Source organism: Pangasianodon hypophthalmus, chromosome 14 (assembly GCF_027358585.1).
Source record: "Pangasianodon hypophthalmus isolate fPanHyp1 chromosome 14, fPanHyp1.pri, whole genome shotgun sequence".
Lineage (NCBI taxonomy): Eukaryota > Metazoa > Chordata > Actinopteri > Siluriformes > Pangasiidae > Pangasianodon > Pangasianodon hypophthalmus.
In genome coordinates this window covers 7569893-7592663 of record NC_069723.1, presented here as the reverse complement: position 1 = coordinate 7592663, position 22771 = coordinate 7569893, and the positions used below count along the sequence as shown (strand labels likewise).

General features: G+C 38.7%; 2 protein-coding genes across 3 annotated transcripts; one reads left to right on the top strand and one right to left on the bottom strand.

The window, feature by feature from the left end:
• Window positions 1-891: 891 nt before the first annotated feature.
• Window positions 892-7351, bottom strand: thyn1 (thymocyte nuclear protein 1). Its single transcript, XM_026924703.3, has 8 exons — window positions 7276-7351; window positions 7074-7132; window positions 6781-6959; window positions 6620-6688; window positions 4083-4175; window positions 3893-3988; window positions 2551-2701; window positions 892-1155 (listed from the first exon to the last, which is right to left on the bottom strand). Exons 2-8 carry the CDS (start codon window positions 7117-7119, stop codon window positions 1109-1111), a joined length of 681 nt encoding a protein of 226 aa, XP_026780504.1. The 5' UTR covers window positions 7120-7132; window positions 7276-7351; the 3' UTR covers window positions 892-1108.
• Window positions 7352-7684: 333 nt separating this feature from the next.
• acad8 (acyl-CoA dehydrogenase family, member 8) lies at window positions 7685-21565 on the top strand. 2 transcript variants are annotated; one of them, XM_034310356.2, is made up of 11 exons: window positions 7685-7706; window positions 13699-13799; window positions 13906-14075; window positions 15081-15190; window positions 16607-16683; window positions 16790-16927; window positions 17263-17398; window positions 19685-19782; window positions 19898-20050; window positions 20996-21098; window positions 21283-21565. In XM_034310356.2, the coding sequence occupies exons 1-11, from the start codon at window positions 7700-7702 to the stop codon at window positions 21336-21338; spliced, it is 1149 nt and encodes a 382-aa protein (XP_034166247.1). In that variant the 5' UTR covers window positions 7685-7699; the 3' UTR covers window positions 21339-21565. The 2 variants fall into 2 exon arrangements, with proteins under 2 accessions (XP_034166247.1, XP_026779823.3); XM_026924022.3 differs by lacking the exon at window positions 7685-7706 and adding an exon at window positions 10333-10494.
• The last annotated feature ends 1206 nt before the right edge of the window (window positions 21566-22771 follow it).

Here is a 22771-nt window from a genome sequence, read left to right as displayed (position 1 = left end):
AGAAATGCTGCAGACATTTATGCTACGTTCAACTAAAACTCTTTAATCGGACCTCCGACTAGGAAAAAAAAAAAAACTAAGGAAATGCCCTCTTGGAATTCCTACTCAAACTTGGGACGGTCTCCTGAACTCTGAGTTCAGCAAGTGACGTCAAATCAACACGGCTTCTCACACAGTCAGTTTTAACAAAGTAGATGAGTTATACTGTATGTACTTGTAAGTATTTGCTTTAGATCAGTCAACATAGAGATATTTGTACGCTAAATGTATAAAATTGACTATACGGTTCGCTGTTATAAGGAGTTAAATATAGTTAGCTGGCTAGATGGCTACTAACTAAAGACGAGCGTGGAGACGGCCGTGATTTTATTTTTATTTTTTTTTTTTTCCCTTCTTTGCTGCTTGAATGCACAGAGGTCAAAAATGTTCTGACTTCCTACTTCTGAGTTAAGTTGAACGCAGCATTACTGAATGGAAATAACTCAATCACTACATGACAGTTTTCAATATTTCTGATGGAGTTTTTAAACTTTTTTTTTTTTTTTTTAAGTCTGTGCTACTTCTATGTATCTGTATTAGACATGGACACTTTGTATGGGTGTTTAGGAACGATGGGAAAATAAGGGTCATATTTCTGATGGGTGTTACATTGAGCTCTTCATTTCTCTATCTTGCCATTTTAGCATTGCTCAGGTCGAGCAATCTGTCAGGTTTTGTGATGATAGAAAGCACTTTTGCACAATGAACGCTTGACGAGCCATACTGTAAATAAACTTTGCTAATTTTGGGTCAGTTTATTCCTCCAAAATTCTAAAAAGCAAGGTGTCGTCTGGAAATTACTTCATAATTCAAAGTTTAATTCATTGCAAATGATTTGAATAATATAACACATATTCAAAATTGGTTTATTTGCAACAAATGACACAATGGTTAACCAGATTTTCCCTACACAGAGTAACACTTTGTTCATTTTGATTTATAATCTTAGTGGTTACAGGTGAATACGGACTTCATGATCATTTGTGATATTAGTTCAGGACATGGGTTATTATGTATAGAAAAGGTCAACAGCAAAGACCCAGGATAGAACCTACAATAGTTTGTGTCCTTATAGGGGGACTCTGTCTTCCAAACTCAAGATAAAGTCAAATTCCTCTGAAAAGGAAAAAAAAAAAAAAAAACAAGTCAGTGACAACACATGTGAGACACTGTAACCATTACAATCACCAAACAATATTTCTAAGAAATCTTTATAGAAATAAGTATTCAGACACTTTAATATGCTTCCAGTGTACTGTATATATCCAAATTTACACACAATGTCTTTTCACTTTGTATTTTTAAATATGTATGTAAAAAAAAGTATGAATTCATAAGCATAAAAATATGTTTAAACACAAAATTATAGGGCAGAAAGCCACTATATTAAAATACACACACACATACATACATAATTTATATATATATATATATATATATATATATATATATATATATATATATATATATATATATATAATGTATGTGTGTGTGTATAAAGTTACATTTAAATAAATCAATTTCTTTTTTTTTTCTTTTTTCTTTTTTTTTTGAGAGAAAAAAAAAAAGACACTGCCACTGAATGGGAAGCTTTCACACAACAAGTAGCAATCATGATGAAGATGAAGGAGCTTCCTAAAGTTCTCAGGGACAACCGTATTAAACAACACTCAAATAGAAAAAGCTACGGAGCCATAGCAAAGACCTTAAACATCCCTTTCAGTACAAATAGTTCAGTAATATGCAGGGTAAAGTTCATGGAACTACAACTGTTTTTCCCTGGACAAGTGTGTTACGCAAGCTTTCACAACGCTCTCTTATGTACCGTATGTAATTGTGTATGTGACAAATAAAATCTTAAATTCTCTTCAGAGAATCAAAGAGATTCATGTCATCAGCCAAGAAACTGAATCTGGGGAGAAGATGGATGTTTCATCAAGTCAATGACCCCAAACATACAGCCAAAATCACTCAAGAACACATTGCATGGCCTGGCAAATCTCCTGACTTGAATCCCATTGAACATTTATGGAGGATTTTGAAATTGAGAATTCATCTGAGGGACCCTTGTAACCTCGGGGAATTGAAGACGATTTGCCAAGAGGAATGGGCCACAACTAAACCATGATGCTGCTAAAACCTAATTACTTCTTACTGCAGAACACACAACTTTTTTTTGTTAATATTTATAAGTACAAAGTCAAAAGACATTACGTGTGTAAATTTGAAGTGCACTGGATATAAATTAATGAACAAAAACATAAGTCTGAGTACTTATTTCCCCTCTCCTGAAAAACTTCACTGACATTGTGCACCAAAGAAAGTGTGTGTGTGTGTTTGGCCATTATGTTGACAAGTCTTTTGGGTCTTTTGACATTAAACCTAGGGTTAAAACCAAATCTAGGGGCATTTAGTAGCTACAGTAATACAGAGGTCAATGAAAGCTCTTTATAAAGATAGTAAACCCTGTGTGTGTGTGTGTGTGTGTGTGTGTGTGTGTGTGTGTGAGACCTGCGGTTAAGGGCTGCACTGAAAGCCGAGCTCTGGTGAACAGGGCCATGTTACTGAGTGCTCCTCCACTGCCCTTGTGCTTCAGGTGATATTTCTTCAGCTCAGTCAGTGGAATGAAGCGCTTGGTCATCCTCTCAAACTGGACATCCACCTACGCACAATGAACAGGAAATCCTATGATAAAAACACTATTACTCTGTAATAGTGATAAGGGCTTGTATGGCAGACATAAATGGATTTTTTTAAAAGTGTGTTGATATGGTGAGATGATGTTTATTTAGCATTTTTTGGAAGGAGACTCCAGTTTCAGCTCTTTGTAACAATCGGTGGTAAAGCTGTAACTATGTTTTCTAACACGGGAAAGTCTTCAGGAGGGCTTTGTGGTTTCTCTGGTAACATGACAAGCTGCATTAACATCAAGAGAGAGAGAAAGACTGACTGAAGAGCTAACAACTGTTTATAGCTGCTAGTGATAACCAGAGACGGGCATTTGCGACTCGAGTCTGAGTTACACTTAAGTCGCATAAAAACAGACTTCAGATTTGACTTGCAACTCGTCCATTATGACTCCTGACTTGATCTGTGAACAATAAGTCTTTCCATGATCACCCGGTCATGGTGTGTGTGGAAGTTACAGAAAACTAATTTTTATTTGTGCGTGTGTAGTTGCTTTATTTCGTTTATTTATTTTGGGCTCAAGCCTCCTACGCACCCCCACCTCCCACGCACCAACCAGTGACTTAAAGACTTGAGCTTTAAGACTCAAGGCTTGACTTGGACTCTAGGGTAAAGACTCAAGGCTTGACTTGGACTCTAAGGTAAAGACTAGAGACTTGAGGCTTAACTTGGACTCTAGGGTAAAGACTAGAGACTCGAGGCTTGACTTGGACTCTAGGGTAAAGACTAGAGACTCGAGGCTTGACTTGGACTCTAGGGTAAAGACTCGAGGCTTGACTTGGACTCTAGGGTAAAGACTTGAGGGTTGACTTGGACTATAGGGTAAAGACTTGAGGGTTGACTTGGATTTTATTACTTATGAACATCTTTGGTGATAACAGAAACTAACTTGTTTTGTGGATGTTCCACAACATTAAACATAACTATAAATGGATAAACAGTCTCATACAATGTCTTATTCTTTAATAAATATAAAAAAGTAACTGTTGCCAAATTGCTGTAGTGTAGGCGGAATAAAACACTTCAGGATGTGATATTACCCTGTTAATTTCCTCTAACATCATGTCCCAACATGCTTTATTCCTTAATTAAAATAACGGGAATGCCCATTTCACAAATACAGTAATACATGAAACTGATCTGCATCCATGTTGTTGGACCCTACCATACTCCACTTAGGGTTCTCAGGTTTGCTGGACGGATCATAGTGCGCGTCTTTCTTGTCGAACTGTGTATGGTCAACATATGCTTCCTTTACAATCTAGAACATCAATAACACAGATGTTATCTTTAAAAGAAATATCAAGGTGCATTTCTTTTGAGTTACACTGTATCTTCTGCATTGCCATGCTCACCTTTATAATGCCTACTATTCCGGGCACTTTACAGTTGCTGTGGTAAAAGAAAGCCTGCTGACCCACTTTCATATCCCTCATGAAGTTACGAGCCTGAAAGTCACCAACATAGTCATGTTTCAATGAACACACATCACTTTATAACTGAGGCAGCAAAATGCCAGTTTGATTATGTCGCCACCTCTCCATCTTATGGAAGGCTTTTACTGACCATACCTGCTGTATTGTAATACTGTTTTGACACACACTCATTGACTTGCCCTCATCGTGTGCCAAGTGAAATTTGTTAAATGAAATCTCTCTCTGTCAAGCTACACATGCCACTACTGAGATACCAGTGATCCTGACCCCTTCTGCTCTCCGGACCTACCTGATCCATCCTGATGCCCTACTTCTGGTTGGAGTTCTCACTGTTTAGAGATCGTGCACTGCTGCTGGGGGTGGCCCCACATGGACGGCCTGAAGATCATTGGGATTGCTGGGGATGGTGCCACTTGGGGGCGGTGAAGATCACTTGGGGATCTCATACGAGGTATTGTACTATGATGGCTTTGGGGCTGCGGTTGCTGCAGGCAGTTTTGCACTCAGGTCTCCATCAGTGGACTCCATCACCAGACTTCATATGAAAACTGTAATGAACTTACTGGTTGCACAATTGCACTATTTGTCCATATAGTACACAGTTATAGAATGGATTTATTTATAGTTGCACTATCCGTTGCACCCAGATGAGGATGGGTTCCCTTTTGAGTCTGGTTCCTCTCAAGGTTTCTTCCTCATATCGTCTCAGGGAGTTTTTCCTTCCCATCATCGCCTCTGGCTTGCTCATCAGGGATAAATTCACACATTTGCAATTTATTTTGATTTAATTTATTTTGAATGTATTTATTTCTGTAAAGCTGCTTTGTGACAATGTCCACTGTTAAAAGTGCTATACAAATAAAATTGAATTGAAATGAGCCTTTAATTAGATATTAAAGAGATCAAGGCAATATAAAAATCATTTCAACAAATGTCTTTTGAAGATAGGACCAATAAAATTCTTTATACTTATGCAAAACGTTAGTTTGCTACCCTAAAATAGGACTTTATGTAGCAAACTATGCCATTTAAATAAGGTAGCTGATGCTAATTCAGTAAAACTGTTCATAAGGAAACAAATGAAACAATTTCATGGTATAAGGAAATCATTGGAAGTGCATTCTAAGAAAGCTGTTGCTGGCTAGAGATACACTATACGTTTGTGGACACCTGACCATCACACTCATATGTGCTTCTTCCCCAAACTGTTACCACAAAGCTTGAAGCACACAATTGTCTTGATATGCTGTAGAATTACAATTTCCCTTCACTGGAACTAAGAGGCCCAAACTTGTTCCAGCATGACAATGCCCCTGTGCACAAAGAGCGGCCCCTGAAGACATGGATTGCCAAGGTTGGAGTGGAAGAACTTCACAGAACCCTGACCTCAACCCCACTCAACACCTTTAGAAAACTGGAGTTCACCTGGCCTTTTCACTTGATATCAATGCCCGATCTCACTAACGCTCTTGTGGCTGAATGCGCACAATTCCCCACAGCCACACTCCAAAATCTAGTGGAAAGCCTTCCCAGAAGAGTGGAGGTTATTATAACAGTAAAGGGGGACATTTGGTCATATAGTGTACATCCATACTAGAGGTGTTTAAATTATTTGTTTATATTCGCAAGAAACTGAACCAACTGAATTCTACTCCTTGCTACATATTTCTGACCTTGTGCTGCCACCTTTTGATTGGCACTTCTACTACCACAGCACCGATTAAAACTGAGCGCTTAGCTGCAAAGCAAATCACAGGTTTATATTAATAATATAATATATTTATCGCTTCTATTGCAACTTTCTATAGGACCTGACACAAGAACCTGTACGACAGACACTCCACAAAGACAGATTTAAAAATTGTTGATATGGAGACGTTTTCTGTGAGATGTTTATTTAGCATTTATGGAAGGAGTCTCCAGCGTCAGAGCTTTTTCACAGAACTTCTTTGGTTTCTCAATTACATGACAAGCTGTATATTTTTGTCTTGTTAACATCAAGAGAGAGAGGATGAAAAAAAGGCTGGTGAGGATATGACTGTTTATAGTGTAACTGTTTATGATATAACAGGAACTAACTTTCTTTGCAAGGTTCAATAACATTAGATGTAGCTATAAATGGATAAAAAGTACAATGTCATTATTTAATCACTAAAACTAGCTATAACTGTTGGCAAATTCCTGTGGTATAAGATGAATAAAACACTTGCTGTTATGGGAAGATAATGAATTTATTCAGTGCATCACACCAGCCCATTGTTGATTATTTTCCTACCACAGCATGCTGTCTTTTTTTTTTTTTTTTGGCTTGCTTAAACAGGAAGGGAAGATGACACTGCATGATTAGAACTGGTGTAAGTTTAGATCAGAGATCAGAGAGTTTTGTGTTATTAGGATAAACACCTCACACTACATCTCATCTCAATCTCAATTTCATCTCATCTCGTCATATTTACCTGATAATTCCTCACTCCATCCCAGCAGTCTGTTCGATTGGGGAGAGCTTTCAGGTCCTCAATTCCAAACTGCAAACATTCATTTAGGAAGAAGTAGGTTACTTTGGTTAAACCCTCAGTGGATGAAACTGACCAGTACGCAGAACCTCCCTCATGTTTACCTTCACATCCACTCCTCTCTCCATCCTGCTCTCAGGTTCAGACTTCATCAGCCAGTGAGTGTATGCAGCTTTCTTTGGGGCTGAACTCGAGCTTTGCTGGGCCTCAGACTTCCTTCCTGATGCTACTGTCTTTCTTTTACGACCTCCATCACCATCCTCAACATCAGATGAAGCTTTACCTGCATTATCACACCATTATAATGTTTACATCTGTGGCCATTAATACTATATGTACACTGTACCATTATATGCACTATTAATACTCACTGTACACCCAACACCTGGCTACTTACTTTGCTTATAGGATGCAGCTGCTAGAGAACTCTTCTTTGGCGCCATATTTCACACAGAACTGCAAAATATGTAAATATTAATTAAAAACTAACCCTAACCTTTTCCCAAAGTTGATAGAAGTGACCACACTGATGTTATCACTTCAGTACTACAGGTCAAGTCACTCAGCTAGCTAACTTTATGAACAAATCTAGCGCATACCTGATGTTCTTAATGCGCCTTTTTTTCTTGACCGGAACAGAACTACAGATGAACTATATTACCCATGAGCACCATGTGTCACCAATATGAGCAGGTTGCCAGACACGCAGCTGCAGCTTGTTCTTTCTTTCTTTCTTTCTTTCTTTACTTACACATCAGATGAATTATATTCATCTTTACTTAAAGTATCTGAGATATTATTTATGCAAATATTAAATCCATAGGAGGTTATGAATAAAATTAAATTAAGTAAAAGGGGAAAGGTGTTACAGTAGATGGTAATCTAATTAGAGTAAATTCCCATTAAAAGAGATGAAGAGAAGGCTAATGCTGCCTTCAAGTCCTCCTTGGAAGTTTGTCCGTACAAGTTCGGAGGTTCTAATTACGATGTGGTGTGTGTTTAAGTGGTTTTGGTCAGGAAAAAATGGATGGTATGAGAAAAATGACAATGCGAGAAAACTTCTTCTTCTTTTTTTTGTATCGTCAATGGCAGGAAGTTTATTTTAACATGCAACATTACCCCTTAAATCTTACCGTTTGCTGAAGGTGTCACATTCACATTGCTGCAATGAAATTTTTTATTATTGACACGCCACACGGCACCTCAGAAAGTCGAGACTCATTGAAAAACATGAGTCCCTGAGTTGAAATTACAACATTGTGGTGGCGTTCTAGTGAGTTCACCTCATATGTATGATATTTCAGACAGGACTTGTGCTGCATTTGTGGTGCCTTGTAAGTAGTAATTTGCAAATTGTAATAATGCCATTTCCCACCTCTGCAGGTTCGACATGTGAAGTGGAAAAAAACAGCTTATAGATTTAACTGTGTCTGTATATTAATCAATCTAAAGCCAGTACTGCTGTAAATTTAAACATAAAGGAGGGGTACTTTACAGTGCACATTTTTTGGTGTACATTGTAAGGTGTTTTTGGTTTTCGGTGATTTTTATCAGTTGTAGGTGAAGAGTTACAAGTTACAATTTCACTTCATCAGTTGCTGCTACAGTATTTATAAAATATTGTATATAATTTTTTGTCACTACTTATACTCTCTACCTGGCTGCTACCCCAATAACTGCTATGTCCATATATAGTATAAGCTTATCTGCTGAATACTATGTCATAGTATGTTATGTTTACATTTACAGCAACTTATTATATTGTTACTCTTTTGCACTACTGTCATATCTGATTCACTTTCTTACTAGAACTGTGTACTAGTCAGTGCTGCACTGTATCTTACTGTGCCTGTTGTCCTGTTTTGATAGTCATTGTACTGTCTTGTGCTGTTTACACGTTTGCACATGCACTTTATGTAGTAAGTTTGTAGTCTCTTATAGATTTGTGTTGTTTTATGTAGCACTATGGTCCTGGAGGAACGTTGTTTCATTTCACTGTGTACTAACTAGCTGTATACAGTTGAAATGACAATAAAGCCCCTTGACTTGATATGATCAGTGTAGTCGAACAGCATTGTGGGTAATGTAGGAAACCGTTAACCAAAGTGAAAACAGACCAACATCTCAAGGAAAGAAGTTTAAACTAAAAACGCAGAATTTCACTATGAAATAAATATTGAACACCATTAAAGACCACACGTTAATGATAAAGATTAGTTTAATATCTAAGTATTGAAGGTGGATTTTTCCTTTAAGACCAATTTAATTCAGGTGTTTGGTTAACATGTGCAGAATACTGTTAAAACATCCTTCTTTCATCTCAGAAATATTGCAAGATTGCGGCCTATGTTATCTTTTTCTGTGGCTGAAAAGTTGATTGATCCTTTTGTTTTCTCTCACATTGATTTCTGCAATGCACTCCTGGCTGGGGTCTCGAAGTCTACAGTAAATAAACTGCAGTATGTACAAAATTCTGCAGCTAGAATCCTGACCAGGTCCAGGACAAGTGATCACATCACTGCTATTTTGGAATCCTTGCACTGGCTCCCTGTCAGGTTTCGTGTAGATTTTAAAATCCTTATGCATACTTACAAAGCATTCCATGGTTTGGCTCCCCAGTATTTGACCGAGCTTTTAACCTATTACACCCCAAAACATGATCTCCGCTCCTCCAACTCTGGTCTTTTAACTGTCCCTCAGACTCGTTTGCGTACTATGGGTGATAGGGCCTTCTCATCTTCCACTCCAAAACTGTGGAACTCCCTTCCATCTGATCTTAGAGAAGCCCAGTCTCTTAGTATATTTAAATCTTCTCTTAAAACTTTTTTTTAGGCTTGCTTTTATTTGATTACTTTGTTTTGTTATTAAATTATTGTTATTATTATATATGTTTATATACTCTTATGTAAAGCGCCTTGAGAGGCCTTTTTAAAGGCATTATATAAAATAAAGTTTAAAATTATTATTATTATTATTATTATTATTATTGGTTAAGGCAGTGTAAAGTGGTTTCTCCTACTGACATGTCAAACCTTCTGTTTAAAGGTTCACTTTAAACAGAACTGTGTACTGGTTGGCGCTGCACTTGGGCTTACTGCGCCCATTGTTTGTCCCAGTAGTCATTGTACTGTCTTGTACTGTCTGCACATGTTTGCACTTGTGCACTTTATTGTATAATTTATGCAGTCCCTTGTAGTTCTGTGTTGTTCTGTGTTTGTCGTATGTAGCACCTTGGTCCTGGAGAAACGTCGTTTTGTTTCGCTATGTACTTGTATATGGCTGAAATGACAATAAACTCCACTTGAACTTGAACTTGAAGTACCACGCCTTACCAAACACCTTAAAAATGTCCTAACACACACACACACACACAAAAAGGAAGGAAGAAAGAAAAAAGACAAATCTGCTTCTGTAGGATTGTGTTGTGTTGTGAGTCAGTGAATTGGCCTTCACAGCTCTCATAGCTATAGAGTCTATATTAATAATGCAAAACCATTTTAGGAGTTTATTAGTGAAATAATTGAATAAGGTACATGTTTTCTTACTGATTTGTGAAGTGAGTATTGTATGGTGTTATTCTGTAAAGCAGTGTAAAGGATCTTTATTAAAGGAGTTCTGGTGTAGTGGCTAGGTGCAGGCACATTTCGCGTGGATCTGGCAACCCTGAGCACTAACCCCGAGTCTGTGAAGCAACATGGCGGCGGCTGCTGCTGGGTCTGTGTGGCGGTTTGTCCGGTCCGCCTCATGTAGCATTAGCAGAAGTAAAGGTTTAATATTAACCAGAGTGCAGAGAAGAGGAATCGCAGCCTGCATTGATCGTAAGTAAAGCTCTCCTGTGGTGAAGAGGATTTAGAGGTAAAGTGAGTGAGTTTGAGCTCAGGACGCTGTAACCCGGATTCTGTGAGTAAATGACAGTAGGTTAGAAAGAGCTGTAGTTCTGTTGTCTTTCTGTATTCACACAGTGCTTAACATCCTACTCTGTTGCTCAGGGTGTTTTAATGCATGAAACAGCTGGAAACTGCACAGAAATGAGCTTGATGTTTGTAGCCCAGTCAAGCCCTTGTAGCCCAGTGTGTGTGTGTGTGTGTGTGTGTGAGAGAGAGACCCAGAGGCTGTGTTCAAGTTCAAGTTCAAGTTCAAGTTCAAGTGGAGTTTATTGTCATTTCAGCCATATACAAGTACATAGTGAAACTCAACAACGTTTCTCCAGGACCAAGGTGCTACATAAGGCGACACAGAACAACACAGAACTATAAGGGACTACATAAATTATACAATAAAGTGAACAAGTGCAAACATGTGCAGACAGCACAAGACAGTACAAAACAGTAGAATGACTACTGGGACAGACAATGGGCACAGTAAGACCCAGTACACAGTTCTGTTTAAAGTGAACCTAGTGACAATAGTGCAAAGAGTACAAGAGTACAATACAAGTAGCTGAAATAGTGTAAACATAAGAGTAGCAGCCTGTGTACAGTATAATATAGTGAGTATTGTAGCAGCATAAACATGTGCAAAAACTTGCAAAAAAATTGCAGAGAGGATGGAGGATGCTCGGTTGTGTGTGTATATATGTGTATATATATATGTGTGTGTGTGTGTGTGTGTGTGTGTGTGTGTGTGTGTGTGTGTTCCTTCAGTCCAGTTTCTGAGTATTGGAGGTATGTGTGTGTGTTCCTTCAGTCCAGTTTCTGAGTATTGAGGAGTCTGATGGCTTGGGAGAAGAAAATATTGCACAGTCTGGGCTTTCTTCGTTATGGAACTGTTATGGAAGTCCATTTCCTTTTACTCTTATTTTGACACCATAACACATTACTCAGTTAGCTAGCTTCCTGACGATGGAGTTTTGGTCAAAGCACAAGCTATTTTCACGGTGTAAAAATGTACAACATGCATAGAATGGATGCTGATATAGTACATAAATGAGTATGAGCAAAACAGCAAGTGCTAACAATTAGTAGCATTTAGCAAAATGAATAAAACCTGTCATTCAGGACAGAAACTGTACTCTCCTCCACCATGGTGAAAGTTTAGGACTCCTCCCATCTCAGAAACCCGGGTGTCAAAATTATCTCCGAGTTTCCCAGTCGTAATTACGACTTGAGGGGTCATTCAGGTGCAGCTTCCTAGTGCGAAACTTGTATTTACGATAATTCCAATAGCACGTGAAGGCAGCATTAATATAAGCCACTGTCGGTTACCATAGTTACCATGGGTGGCCTAGTATTTTGGCACCTAATGTAGTACAGGAGTGTGCTGTTTGGAACGCAAAAGAGCACACAAGGAAATTTTTTTTTTTAAACCGTTTCCTGATTTATATTTCTTATTTTTTTCGAGTGCAGTTGTTCACCTTCAATACTTGCATGTAACGTGAGCGTGTACAAAAAAAAAAACTGTCAAGAGTCACGTCTAGTTACAACTGTTTCCGGGTACGTAACCGCACACGCCTCCCCGCCTCAACCAATCAGCGTTCGCACAGTACTAAAGATACACACGACGCGCAGTTTTTTTTTTTTTCCTTTCTTTCTTTTTTAAAGTACACAAGTACAAACAAGGTTACACATGTTTATGCTAGTGGGTCATATAATTTCATACATATTAACCCTTTATCCGAGTCTTGGATTAAATTTACCCGTTTATCCATTTAATAAATGGAAGAATATAGGACAAATTATTTTTCATTATTATTTATTTTTATTCCACCTGAATCTCTGTGGTGTTTGTTTATTTTTACATTTACAAGAACAAACATGTTTAACAGACCTACACCGCCCTACACATTTCCATCCTTCATAAGCTCCTCAGATCAGTTTGACCCGAGAGTAATAAATGGTTGAAGACAGTTCACGGTAAATATGAGCTAGGTAGGTAAGGCACTTGGGACCGCAGTTATGATGATGAAGACCCTCAAAGTGAGACCCCCAAAGTGAGACCCACACAAGGGTTAAAAAAAGAATTACATTTCTCATTGCAAAAAGAATTACGTTCTCATTGAAATTCAGTTATGACGGTGAAGACCCCCAAAGTGAGACCCCCAAAGTGAGACCCCCACAAGGGTTAGGGGAGAAAAAAAAAAAAAAAAAAGGAATTACAGATCTTCACACAATGTTTTAAAGAAGGTCAGATTGAGTCCATGTGTCATCTCTTGGCATCTTATTTAAGAATTTACATTCATGGATATGAAATTTACCCACTTTTACTATAAAATTGATCATTATACATGTGTGTACATATCATTATGAGGTTTTTAAGATGTTTTTACAGTCTCTGGGATGCAGTTCGCTTCTCAGAGGACAGCCATGTTAGGGCTGAGAGCATCAGTGCACCTCCATTACCCTATAACCGTATTCTGTTTATTTAACATTTATAAAAAGAAGACCCCAGACCAGCGCTTTGTAAGAGAGTCAAAAGAAAGTGTTCAGGACACAGTACTTTGCGGTTTAGCAGTTATGTGACAAGCTGCATTTTTTATTTTTTTTTGTCTTATTGACTAAAATAGAGAGAAAAGAGATAGGTGTCTGGTAAGAAAACACACATTTATAGCTGTTATGAAGTAAGTGATAACAGGAATGAAGTTGTTTCGTGTCCATGAAACATGTATGTGTAGCTATAAACAGATAAAGTATTACGTATCATTATTTAATAAATTGGAATTGTTGTGAAACTACTGTGGTATAAAAGAAATAAAACACTTTGGGGCATGCTGTTATAGGTGACTCCAATTTGTGTCGAGGTGCATCACAACACCGTGTCATTGATAATTTTCTTATAACAGCATATCCCAAATGTTTTATTTCTCTTATACCACAGCAGTTTCACAACAATTACAATTTCTTATTAATTAAAAAAAAAACGATGCGCTGAATTTTATCTGTTTATAGCTCCACATACATGTTGTGGAATGTCCATGTTATCAATTATGTTTTTTATTCCTTAATAAATGTTCAGTTTGATGTTTGTCTTGTGGGCAGGGCTGGTTTTGCATAACCTTATTCACTGTATCCTTCGTCTTTTTCTAGCTTCTGTAGGTCTCACAGATGAGCAGAAAGAATTCCAGAAAGTGGCGTTTGATTTCGCTGCCAATGAAATGGCACCACACATGGCACAATGGGACGAGAAAGTAAAAAGCTGTTTTTCTATTCCAACAAATCGCATCTGTTTTTTTTAATATAAAATGTAGTCATGCCTTATGAAACCCATGTCATGGTGTGTGTCTTTTTCTGAAGGAAATCTTTCCCGTGGAAACCATGAGAAAAGCAGCCCAGCTCGGGTTTGGGGGAATTTACGTGCAGCCGGACGTTGGGGGCTCGGGACTGTCTCGCCTCGACACGTCCATCATCTTTGAAGCTTTGTCCACTGGCTGTGCGAGCACCACGGCCTACATCAGCATTCATAAGTCAGTATGAATATTAACCTTTCCTGCTAGTATTTTCTATTTAAAGCTACTGATTAATCTCAATAAACGTTCCAAGATAACTTCAGGGTTGTGTCCCAAACTGCACTAAATAGCCTAAATAGTAGTGACACCAGTGGTGTCTTTAGTAGAGCAGTATGCAGTTTGCAGCCCAAGCATTTGGGACTCTGAGGATATACAGTTGGGGACATAAGTTTACATACGCCTTGCAGAATCTGCAAAATGTTAATAATTAAAAAAAATCCTAAAAATTGCATTTTGTTTTTTACTTAGTCGTGCCCTGAATAAGCTATTTCACACAGCAGATGTTTACATATAGTCCACAAGACACAATAATAACTGACGTTACACAAATGAACCAGTTCAAAAGTTTACAGACACTTGATTCTTAATACTGTGTGTTGTTACCTGGATGATCAACGACTGTTTTTATGTTTTGTGATAGTTGTTCATGAGTCCCTTGTTTATTCTGAGCAGTTAAACTGCCCACTGTTCTTCAGAAAAATCCTCCAGGTCCTGCAAATTCTTTGCTTTTCCAGCATCTTCTGCATATTCGACCCCTTTCCAACAGTGGCTATGTGATTTTGAGATCCATCTTTTCATACTTAGAACAACTGAGCGACTCGTACACAACTATTACAAAAGATGCAAACATTCACTGACGCTCAAGAAGGCAACACGATACATTAAGAGCCAGGGGGATATAAACTTTTGAACAGGATGATCGGTGTAAATTGTTATTATTTCGTATTCTGGGAAACATGTAAATATGTTGTGTAGCTTCTGAAGGGTAGTACTAAATGAAAAAATAAAATATTTTAACAAAATAATAATTACAAGAATAAAAAAAAATTCAGTAATCATTTTTTTTTTTTACAAAAAAAACCTACGCACTGTAGCTTTAAAAAAAAAAAAAGTCTGAGCATGTGTTATGGCTTTCCCTTATTTGTGTCCGCTGAATGCAGGTTGGTTATGTGTGTGTTGCAGTATGTGCGCCTGGATGATCGACACATTCGGTAATGATGAGCAGAGAGAGAAGTACTGTCCTGATCTCTGCTCCATGGAGAAGTTCGCCTCCTACTGTCTGACTGAGCCTGGTATGACACAGAGTGTTTATCTATACATTATGGCTGTTAGGTCCATCTCAGAGAAAATCTTTTGGAAAACCTGATAACAGATCAAAAATTCTATATGAGATCCAAACTAGAGGTGTGACGATATACTGGTAGGATGGTATGCAGTGATGAGGGCATCTGAAATAGTTACAGATAATAATATCACCAAAATGTTACCTCCTTTTCATTGAAATATGCTTTAAAACGGTAAACTGCTTATTTCTCTCAGTTTGGTCTCCGCTCTCTTCTATCACATGACAAGTGGGGAGGGTGAAGACTAACACGTGCTTCTTCTGAGACACGTGAAGTCAGCTGCAGACTTTTTTCTGAACTGCTGCTCATGCTGCAACAGAGCAGTTGAAAACGCTCGAAGGAAAGCGCTAACTGCACTCCTTCTCATACCTGAGATCAGAGATGTCCATGATTGGCTAGTGTCGCTGTGATTGACAGGGGAGAGAGTAATACCATCCGTCCCACCCAACGAGCATGGCCAATTTTCTGATGTGCCGCTCTGGAGCCGAGGGGAAAACTGACAAAACAATATTTCTGCATAGTTTTAATGAAAATACTGATGTTAGAGGTGATCATCTCAATCATTCAGTTTTCAGAAAATACACTATATGGCCAAAAGTCTGTGGACACCTGACCATCACACCCATATGTGGTTCTTCCCCAAACTATTGCCACAAATTTGGGAGCACACAGTTATACAGGATGACTCTGTATGCTGTAGCATTACAGTTTTACCTTCACTGGAATGAAGAGGCCCAAACATGTTCCAGCATGACAATGCCCTGAAACCGAGCTCCATGAACACTGGAGTGGAAGAACTTGAGTGTCCTGCACAGAGCCCTGACCTCAACCCCACTGAACACCTTTGGGATGAATTGGAACGCTGACTGCACCCCAGACCTCCTCACTTAACATCAGTGCCTGACCTCACTAATGCGCTTGTGGCTGAATGAGCACAAATCCCCACAGCCACGCTCCAGAATCTAGCGGAAAGCCTTCCCAGAAGAGTGGAGCTTATTACAGCAGCAAAGGGGGAATAAATCTGAAACAGGATATTCAAAAAGCACATACGAAGTGATGGTCAGGTGCACAAACTTTTGGCCATATAGTGTATGTAGTTGTTAAATTCTTCCCCAAAAATTAGCCTTGCCCTTGCATTGTTTAATATTTTGTCTGAAACTGGGAAGTTGGACCTAAACGCTGTGATATAGTGATAACTATAATATTGGAATATATGCCTTATATATGACATCGTGATTTAAAAAAATCATTTTCAATCAGTGCTATTCTCTTTAGTTAAAGGAAATTAATTTGCGCAAGTGTATAAATCTTTATCATAATGCTGTGCTAAAGCTACTGAAACATGCTTTCTTCTCTTTCTTTGAGGGAGTGGAAGTGACGCAGCGTCGCTGTTAACCAGCGCAAAGTTGCAAGGAGACCATTACATTCTGAACGGATCCAAGGTACCGAGTCCGCCTTCAGAGGGTCAGCATGCTGTTTACGATAATGTTGAAGGTTTTTACAGCTGTGCGCGTGTGTGTGTGTGTGCACTTGCATTTTCCCTGTCAGGCCTTCATCAGTGGTGGAGGAGATACAGATGTGTATGTAGTGATGTGTCGTACTGGTGGGAAGGGCCCCAAGGGCATCTCCTGTCTGGTGGTGGAGAAAGGAACTCCAGGACTCAGTTTTGGCAAAAAGGAGAAGAAGGTAAGACATAATCCTCTGTAAGAAATTAATTAAAATCTTCCTGATTAATCTTTCCTGTAAAAATCCCTGTAAAAAAAAATTGGGTGTTGCTTTGTGGATCAGATCATCTAATGTTGTTGTATTCATGAATGATCGTAAGAGGGGCATAGTGTCAGAGATGAAACACCACTTCTTCAGATCAGTCCAATTTACTCCTGTCCTTCATAATATGGAAGCGTTTTGTTGGTAAAATTCCATTTTTTCCCTCTCTACTAGGACTTTCTTGTAAATGCTACACAGCTTAGCCACTAGAGGGCAGTAATATGACACTCAGTGCAGCTGCTTGTGTTCTGCAGGTCGGTTGGAACTCGCAGCCCACGAGAGCAGTAATCTTTGAAGACTGTGCGGTTCCGGTGACTAATCGGCTGGGAGCAGAGGGAGAGGGCTTCAACATCGCCATGCGTGGCCTCAACGGGGGCAGAATTAACATTGGTGAGTTAGTCTAAGACAAGTAGTCATGTCTTCATCATGTCTCTTTTAGCCAAAGCCATGTGTCCACTGAGCCGGATGCCAAAAGCGTCTCAGCCTTCAATCTCCTCCTAACTGTTAGTCCACTTTTCTCGCCACTGATTTGTGATGATCTTGGTATTATGTTTTATCTGTAGGCTTTCGTGAACTCACTGATGCTTGTTAAATCCTTTTAAATTCATGGCATCACTTTAATCTTCAAATATTTATAAATACATGCTGGCTTGCAAGTCACACACATTTAAGATCAAGTCCAGAAATAAAAACTGATATTTTAAGAATCTTATTTTCAGTTTTCAGTTTTAATATTACATTATAGTTTCATCTGATGTCATCAAGTAGGTGCAGTTATTATAGTTATTAAACAGTTGTTGAAGTTGCCGTGTTTTGTGTATGCTGTCAGGAAAAGCTTTTGCAGGTCTTCCTTGTTGTTATCGAGGTGGCTTCTAATAGTTGAATCAGCTAAAATGATCAATCCTCCTCCTCACTGCGTGTGGGTCAGTATGCTCCTGCATCTGCTTCCAGGCACATTTTCAACTCTTCCAGACTTTTGAGATTTTATTTCGAGACTGTATTTTTCAGTCAAAAGGCAAATATGGCATTGCTTTTTTTTTTTTGTGAATACTAATTCCAGTTTGCATGAGAGTGATTTTTATTAGAGGAAATAAGTTTTTTTAATCAGGTATGTAATGTACCCGAAGGGTGCCAATAATTCTGGAGTTGACTGTATAAGAATGCTGCATATGTTTGCAGTTCTGTACATAAACCATTGATATTTATACGCAGTTGTACACAAGCTGTGAATGTGATAAAAAGCTGCTAAAGAGATAGTTCACTCAAAAATGAACATTCTGTCATCAATTACTCACTCTCATTTCGTTCCAAACCCATAAGACTTTCGTTCATCTTCGGAACACAAATGAAGATATTTTTAATGAAACCTGGGAGATTTCTGTCCCTCCACTGACAGTCCATGTAAGCTCCAAAAAGTTCATAAAGACATCGTAAAAGTAATCCATGTTTAATCCCAAATTTATGAAGCAATGTGAATGCTTAGTGTGTACAAAAAAACTAAAAGTCTTTATTTACAAAGTATCTTCACTTCCACATAGATCTCCGACGCACGTTCACGAGAGAACCGTGATGCATGCGTGTTGTGTTGATGCGAGAGCGGACGTTCTCGCGATGCAGCCGGACCCAGAAGTGCTGCACTGTTTACAGCAGAGGAAGTTTGTCAGGTTTCTCGCATCCAAGAAATGCAAAATCAACTTACAATGTAACGAACGAAGCTTGCATCCAGCGTCCCTCTTCCTCTGCTGTAAACGGTGCACAATTCAGGGTCCAGTTGTATTGCAAGTACGTCTGCTCTGACGTCAACACAACACGCATGCGTTGTGCTTTTCTCGTGTACTCGTGTCTGAGATCTATGCGGAAGTGAAGCGATTTTGTGAATAAAGACTTAATTTTAGTTTTTTGCACACACAAAGCATTCACATTGCTCCATAAACCCATTGGGATTAAACCACTGGAGTCACATGGATTACTTTTACGATGTCTTTATGAACTTTTTGGAGCTTACATGGACTGTCAGTGGAGGGACAGAAATCTCCCAGGTTTCATTAAAAATATCTTAATTTGTGTTCCAAAGATGAACGAAAGTTTTATGGGTTTGGAACGACATGATGGTGAGTAACTGATGACAGAATTTTCATTTTTGGGTGAACTGTCCCTTTAAGTATGGAGGTTTGAACAAAGAAAGTTCTGTGCATCCACTTTAATCTTGTCTACTGATTTTGCACACTCAGCTACTACACCTCATATTGCACAACAATATTTACTTGGAGTCACTGCACATTCTTACACACTCAAATGCACTGCCACTTTACTTATGACTACTGTACATTTTTATACACACACTACTGCAACTGCTCATTACATGTCTAATGTACAGTTTTAAGCCTGCCAGCCTGTAATATATTTCATACAGGTAATCTGTACAGAAATGTATCTGTATCTGTATATAACTTGGAGAGCTATTTATGTGTATATTTTTATTGCCTCTTATTTGTGATATATTGTGAGTTTATTGTGCATTTTTAAAGTCTTAGTCTTCCCTGTGGCTCTTTTTGTGGCTGTTGTGACACCAAATTTCCCCTTGGGGATCAAAAGTACTCTCTGTATTAATGTCTCAAAACAGACACGTTCTTTGCATCAGCCAATCACTGAGTTTATCTTCTGCTGAATCCACAGCTTCCTGCTCTCTAGGAGCTGCTCATGCGTCTGTCCTGCTGGCCCGAGATCACATACGTGTGCGCAAACAGTTTGGGGAACCTCTTGCAAACAGCCAGGTGAAGAGTCTTTGTGTGAACTACATTTGCAATGATTTTGCCTTTGTGCAAAGACGTGTATAGTTGCAGTTTGTACTGCTAGTAATATCTGTGTTGGGTTTTGTTCTGTACTCAGTTCCTGCAGTTTAAGCTGGCTGAAATGGCCACGAAGCTGGTAGCGTCTCGGTTGCTGGTGCGTCAGGCGGCTGTTGCTCTGCAGGAGAACAGACCAGACGCAGTGTCACTCTGCTCCATGGCAAAACTCTTCGCCACTGATGAATGCTTTGCTGTGAGTGCCTAATGAGAATTGATAGCAGTTTTTAGAAATAATATAGAGAAATGTTCAAATCGTTGAGTACAACGTTGTAAAACGTGATAAAAACTTGTGATTTTTGGGAAAGTAAAACAAAAGACTTTAGTGTCTAGCACATTCACCATCAAGAGGATTCCCAAACACCTTAAAAAGGGGCTTGGTGTGAATATTTCTAGAAATATTGTTTATATTGCTAGTGTAGAGAGCATATACTGTACATGGTATATAGATGAGTGGTGGTCTGGGAAAGCCCATCGGATGTCGCTGTGGCTGAATGGTGGAAAAACAGCCAAATACTTTAACATCTCAACTTAAAAAAGAAAACAACATAAAACTATTTCACCAAAATGCTATAAAAGTTTTAATTCTCTACTTTGAAGAACTTTCTTGACTTGCCTAGGCTTTCTGAAAAGCTCACAAGGTAAATAAGGAGCCAATTTAACAATCTATGAACCATCTGTGAATAAACGTGGGTGAAAAAGATACACATGTTCACATTTATTATTTCATGTTCACATTTATTATTTTTATATTTGACTTCTTGCATTTTAAAATAAATGTAAATGAATTTAATACATAGTAGTTGCTTTTACACAAATGTGCTGTTCTTCTTTAAATGCGATTTTCCTCCTTTTCACTTTTGGGCCTAACCAAAAGATTTCAGAATGATGTAACTACTTGTTTTTGAGATCCTTGAAAAAGAGAAACATTTCAATTCAAGGAAAGTCTGTAGTTTTCACAAGTATACTGTATATAGTAGAAAATATTGAAATTTCCCTATGTGAAGGGTTTTCCCAGACTGACAAATGTAGCCTATTCCATCTAAGTACTGAACAGAATGGGAGTGTTAAATATGATGTCTCTGATTTTTACAGTAATTACAGTAATTAAAGTATTTTCTTTTTCCTCCTGTGCGTTCAGATATGTAACCAGGCTCTGCAGATGCATGGCGGATATGGCTACCTCAAGGACTACGCAGTACAGCAGTTTGTTCGGGATATCCGAGTGCATCAGATATTAGAAGGCAAGTCCATGACACAAAACACCGTTAGTAGAATGGTCTTCAAAACATCTGGTGGTAAAAGTAGCAGTGTGTCAGTGTATGCATATGCTTGGTTGAGTGTATCACTGTTTTTGTTGTGCAAGTCAGAATAGTTAATTGATAATATACTTCTTTGGCTTCATAGTTTAAACACTCTTTCTTTCAGGAACCAATGAAGTGATGAGGATGATCATTTCCAGAAGCTTACTGACAGAGTTGTGATCATGAAATCAAGACCTCAAGCTTGTCATGGATTCTGTTACAATAGAAGCAACTAATCGATAATGAATCACATAATGAGTGAGAAGCTGGACAGAATCTTACTGTTTGTAGTTAGAAATATATCGAAATAGTGTTTTTTTGTTGTATATTCTCAATCATGTGTACTGCTCTAATAAGACATGCAGTAGAACACATTTCCCACAAAGAAAATCAAATGTTTGATTACACTCCAGTGTCATGTACTTGTTACTGCATTACAGTGGTTTGAGTATTCTAAAGGCTGGTTTCCACATCTTAGGAAAATAATTGTTTATTAGACAAGTGCTGCTGTTGCTCAAGGAATTTAAAGTGGATTGTTTGACCAATTAACAAACGGAGATGAGAGAAAAACCCTCTTGTTATACCAGTGCACCATATAGATGTCATGTGACTGTCTTTACGGTCTCTCGGGTCAAACATATCGCATGTCCGACGTCTCCTCAGAATCTTCCACCACTGTGTAGTTACAAAATTTTTCATGAGCCCAATGCAGAGATCGACAGGCATGCAGGGCCCTCACGCAGGGGTGTGTCTGTCCGTGTGACATCACTGCAGATCCTAATGATGCATTAACTGTAAAGCAGGCTGATTTGAAGTTCTTTGCTGACATAACATAGATTTTATGTTCATCTATAAACACATGTCTCAGCTTGCGAAAAGTTCTAGCAATAGAACAACTTAACCTTGTTCATTCATTCTTCATTTCATTTTTAAGTAACTGTTTTTATCCTGGTCTGGACTGAGGTGCATCTGTTGGCTATCCCAGGAATACTGGACATGAGGCAGGAATACACCCTAGACAGTCCATTGCAGGACACCATACACACACTCACACACTCATCACCAGAGGTGATGGTGGCAAGGAAAAACTCCCTGAGATGACATGAGGAAGAAACCATGAGAGGAACCAGACTCAGAAAGGAACCAATCATCATCTGGGTGACAATGGATAGTAAACTACATGGTCAAATAGGGCAATTGTGTAACCAGGAAATTCATTACAGTTTTCACATGAAATCTGATTTGTTGAACTTTTCCACTGTGCACTGATGGAGACCTGAGTGCAAAACTGTTCATGCCAATTGCAGTCCTAAAGTTATCATAGCTGTTGTAGCCCTAAGCCAGCATAGCATAACTGTGGTCCAAAGCCATCTTCATGGTTTTTAAGTGGGGCCATCCTCAGCAGCAGTGAGTGATTTCCAATTGATGAGAACTCCAACCAGAAGTAGGGCATCAGGATGGATCAGGCAGGTCCGGAGAGCAGAAGGGGTCAGGATCACTGGTATCTCAGGAAGGCTGCTAATGTAGGCAAACCTGAAAGCTGCAAATTTCCTTTCCTTACTTGCAATATAAGCCTCTCAGATCCAGTGCAAAACTAGGTTTAAATTTGGGCT

Excerpts from the sequence above, each read along its gene's own strand:
- thyn1 (XM_026924703.3), bottom strand. The coding sequence starts at position 7,119 with ATGGCGCCAAAGAAGAGTTCTCTAGCAGCTGCATCCTATAAGCAAA. Across the intron at positions 6,960-7,073 it reads AGCTGCATCCTATAAGCAAA|GTAAAGCTTCATCTGATGTT; the intron begins GTAAGTAGCCAG and ends GTGATAATGCAG. Across the intron at positions 4,176-6,619 it reads ATGGAGTGAGGAATTATCAG|GCTCGTAACTTCATGAGGGA; the intron begins GTAAATATGACG and ends GGTGACTTTCAG.
- acad8 (XM_026924022.3), top strand. The coding sequence starts at position 10,371 with ATGGCGGCGGCTGCTGCTGGGTCTGTGTGGCGGTTTGTCCGGTCCGCC. Across the intron at positions 16,928-17,262 it reads TTGGCAAAAAGGAGAAGAAG|GTCGGTTGGAACTCGCAGCC; the intron begins GTAAGACATAAT and ends TGTGTTCTGCAG. Across the intron at positions 19,783-19,897 it reads AACCTCTTGCAAACAGCCAG|TTCCTGCAGTTTAAGCTGGC; the intron begins GTGAAGAGTCTT and ends TTCTGTACTCAG.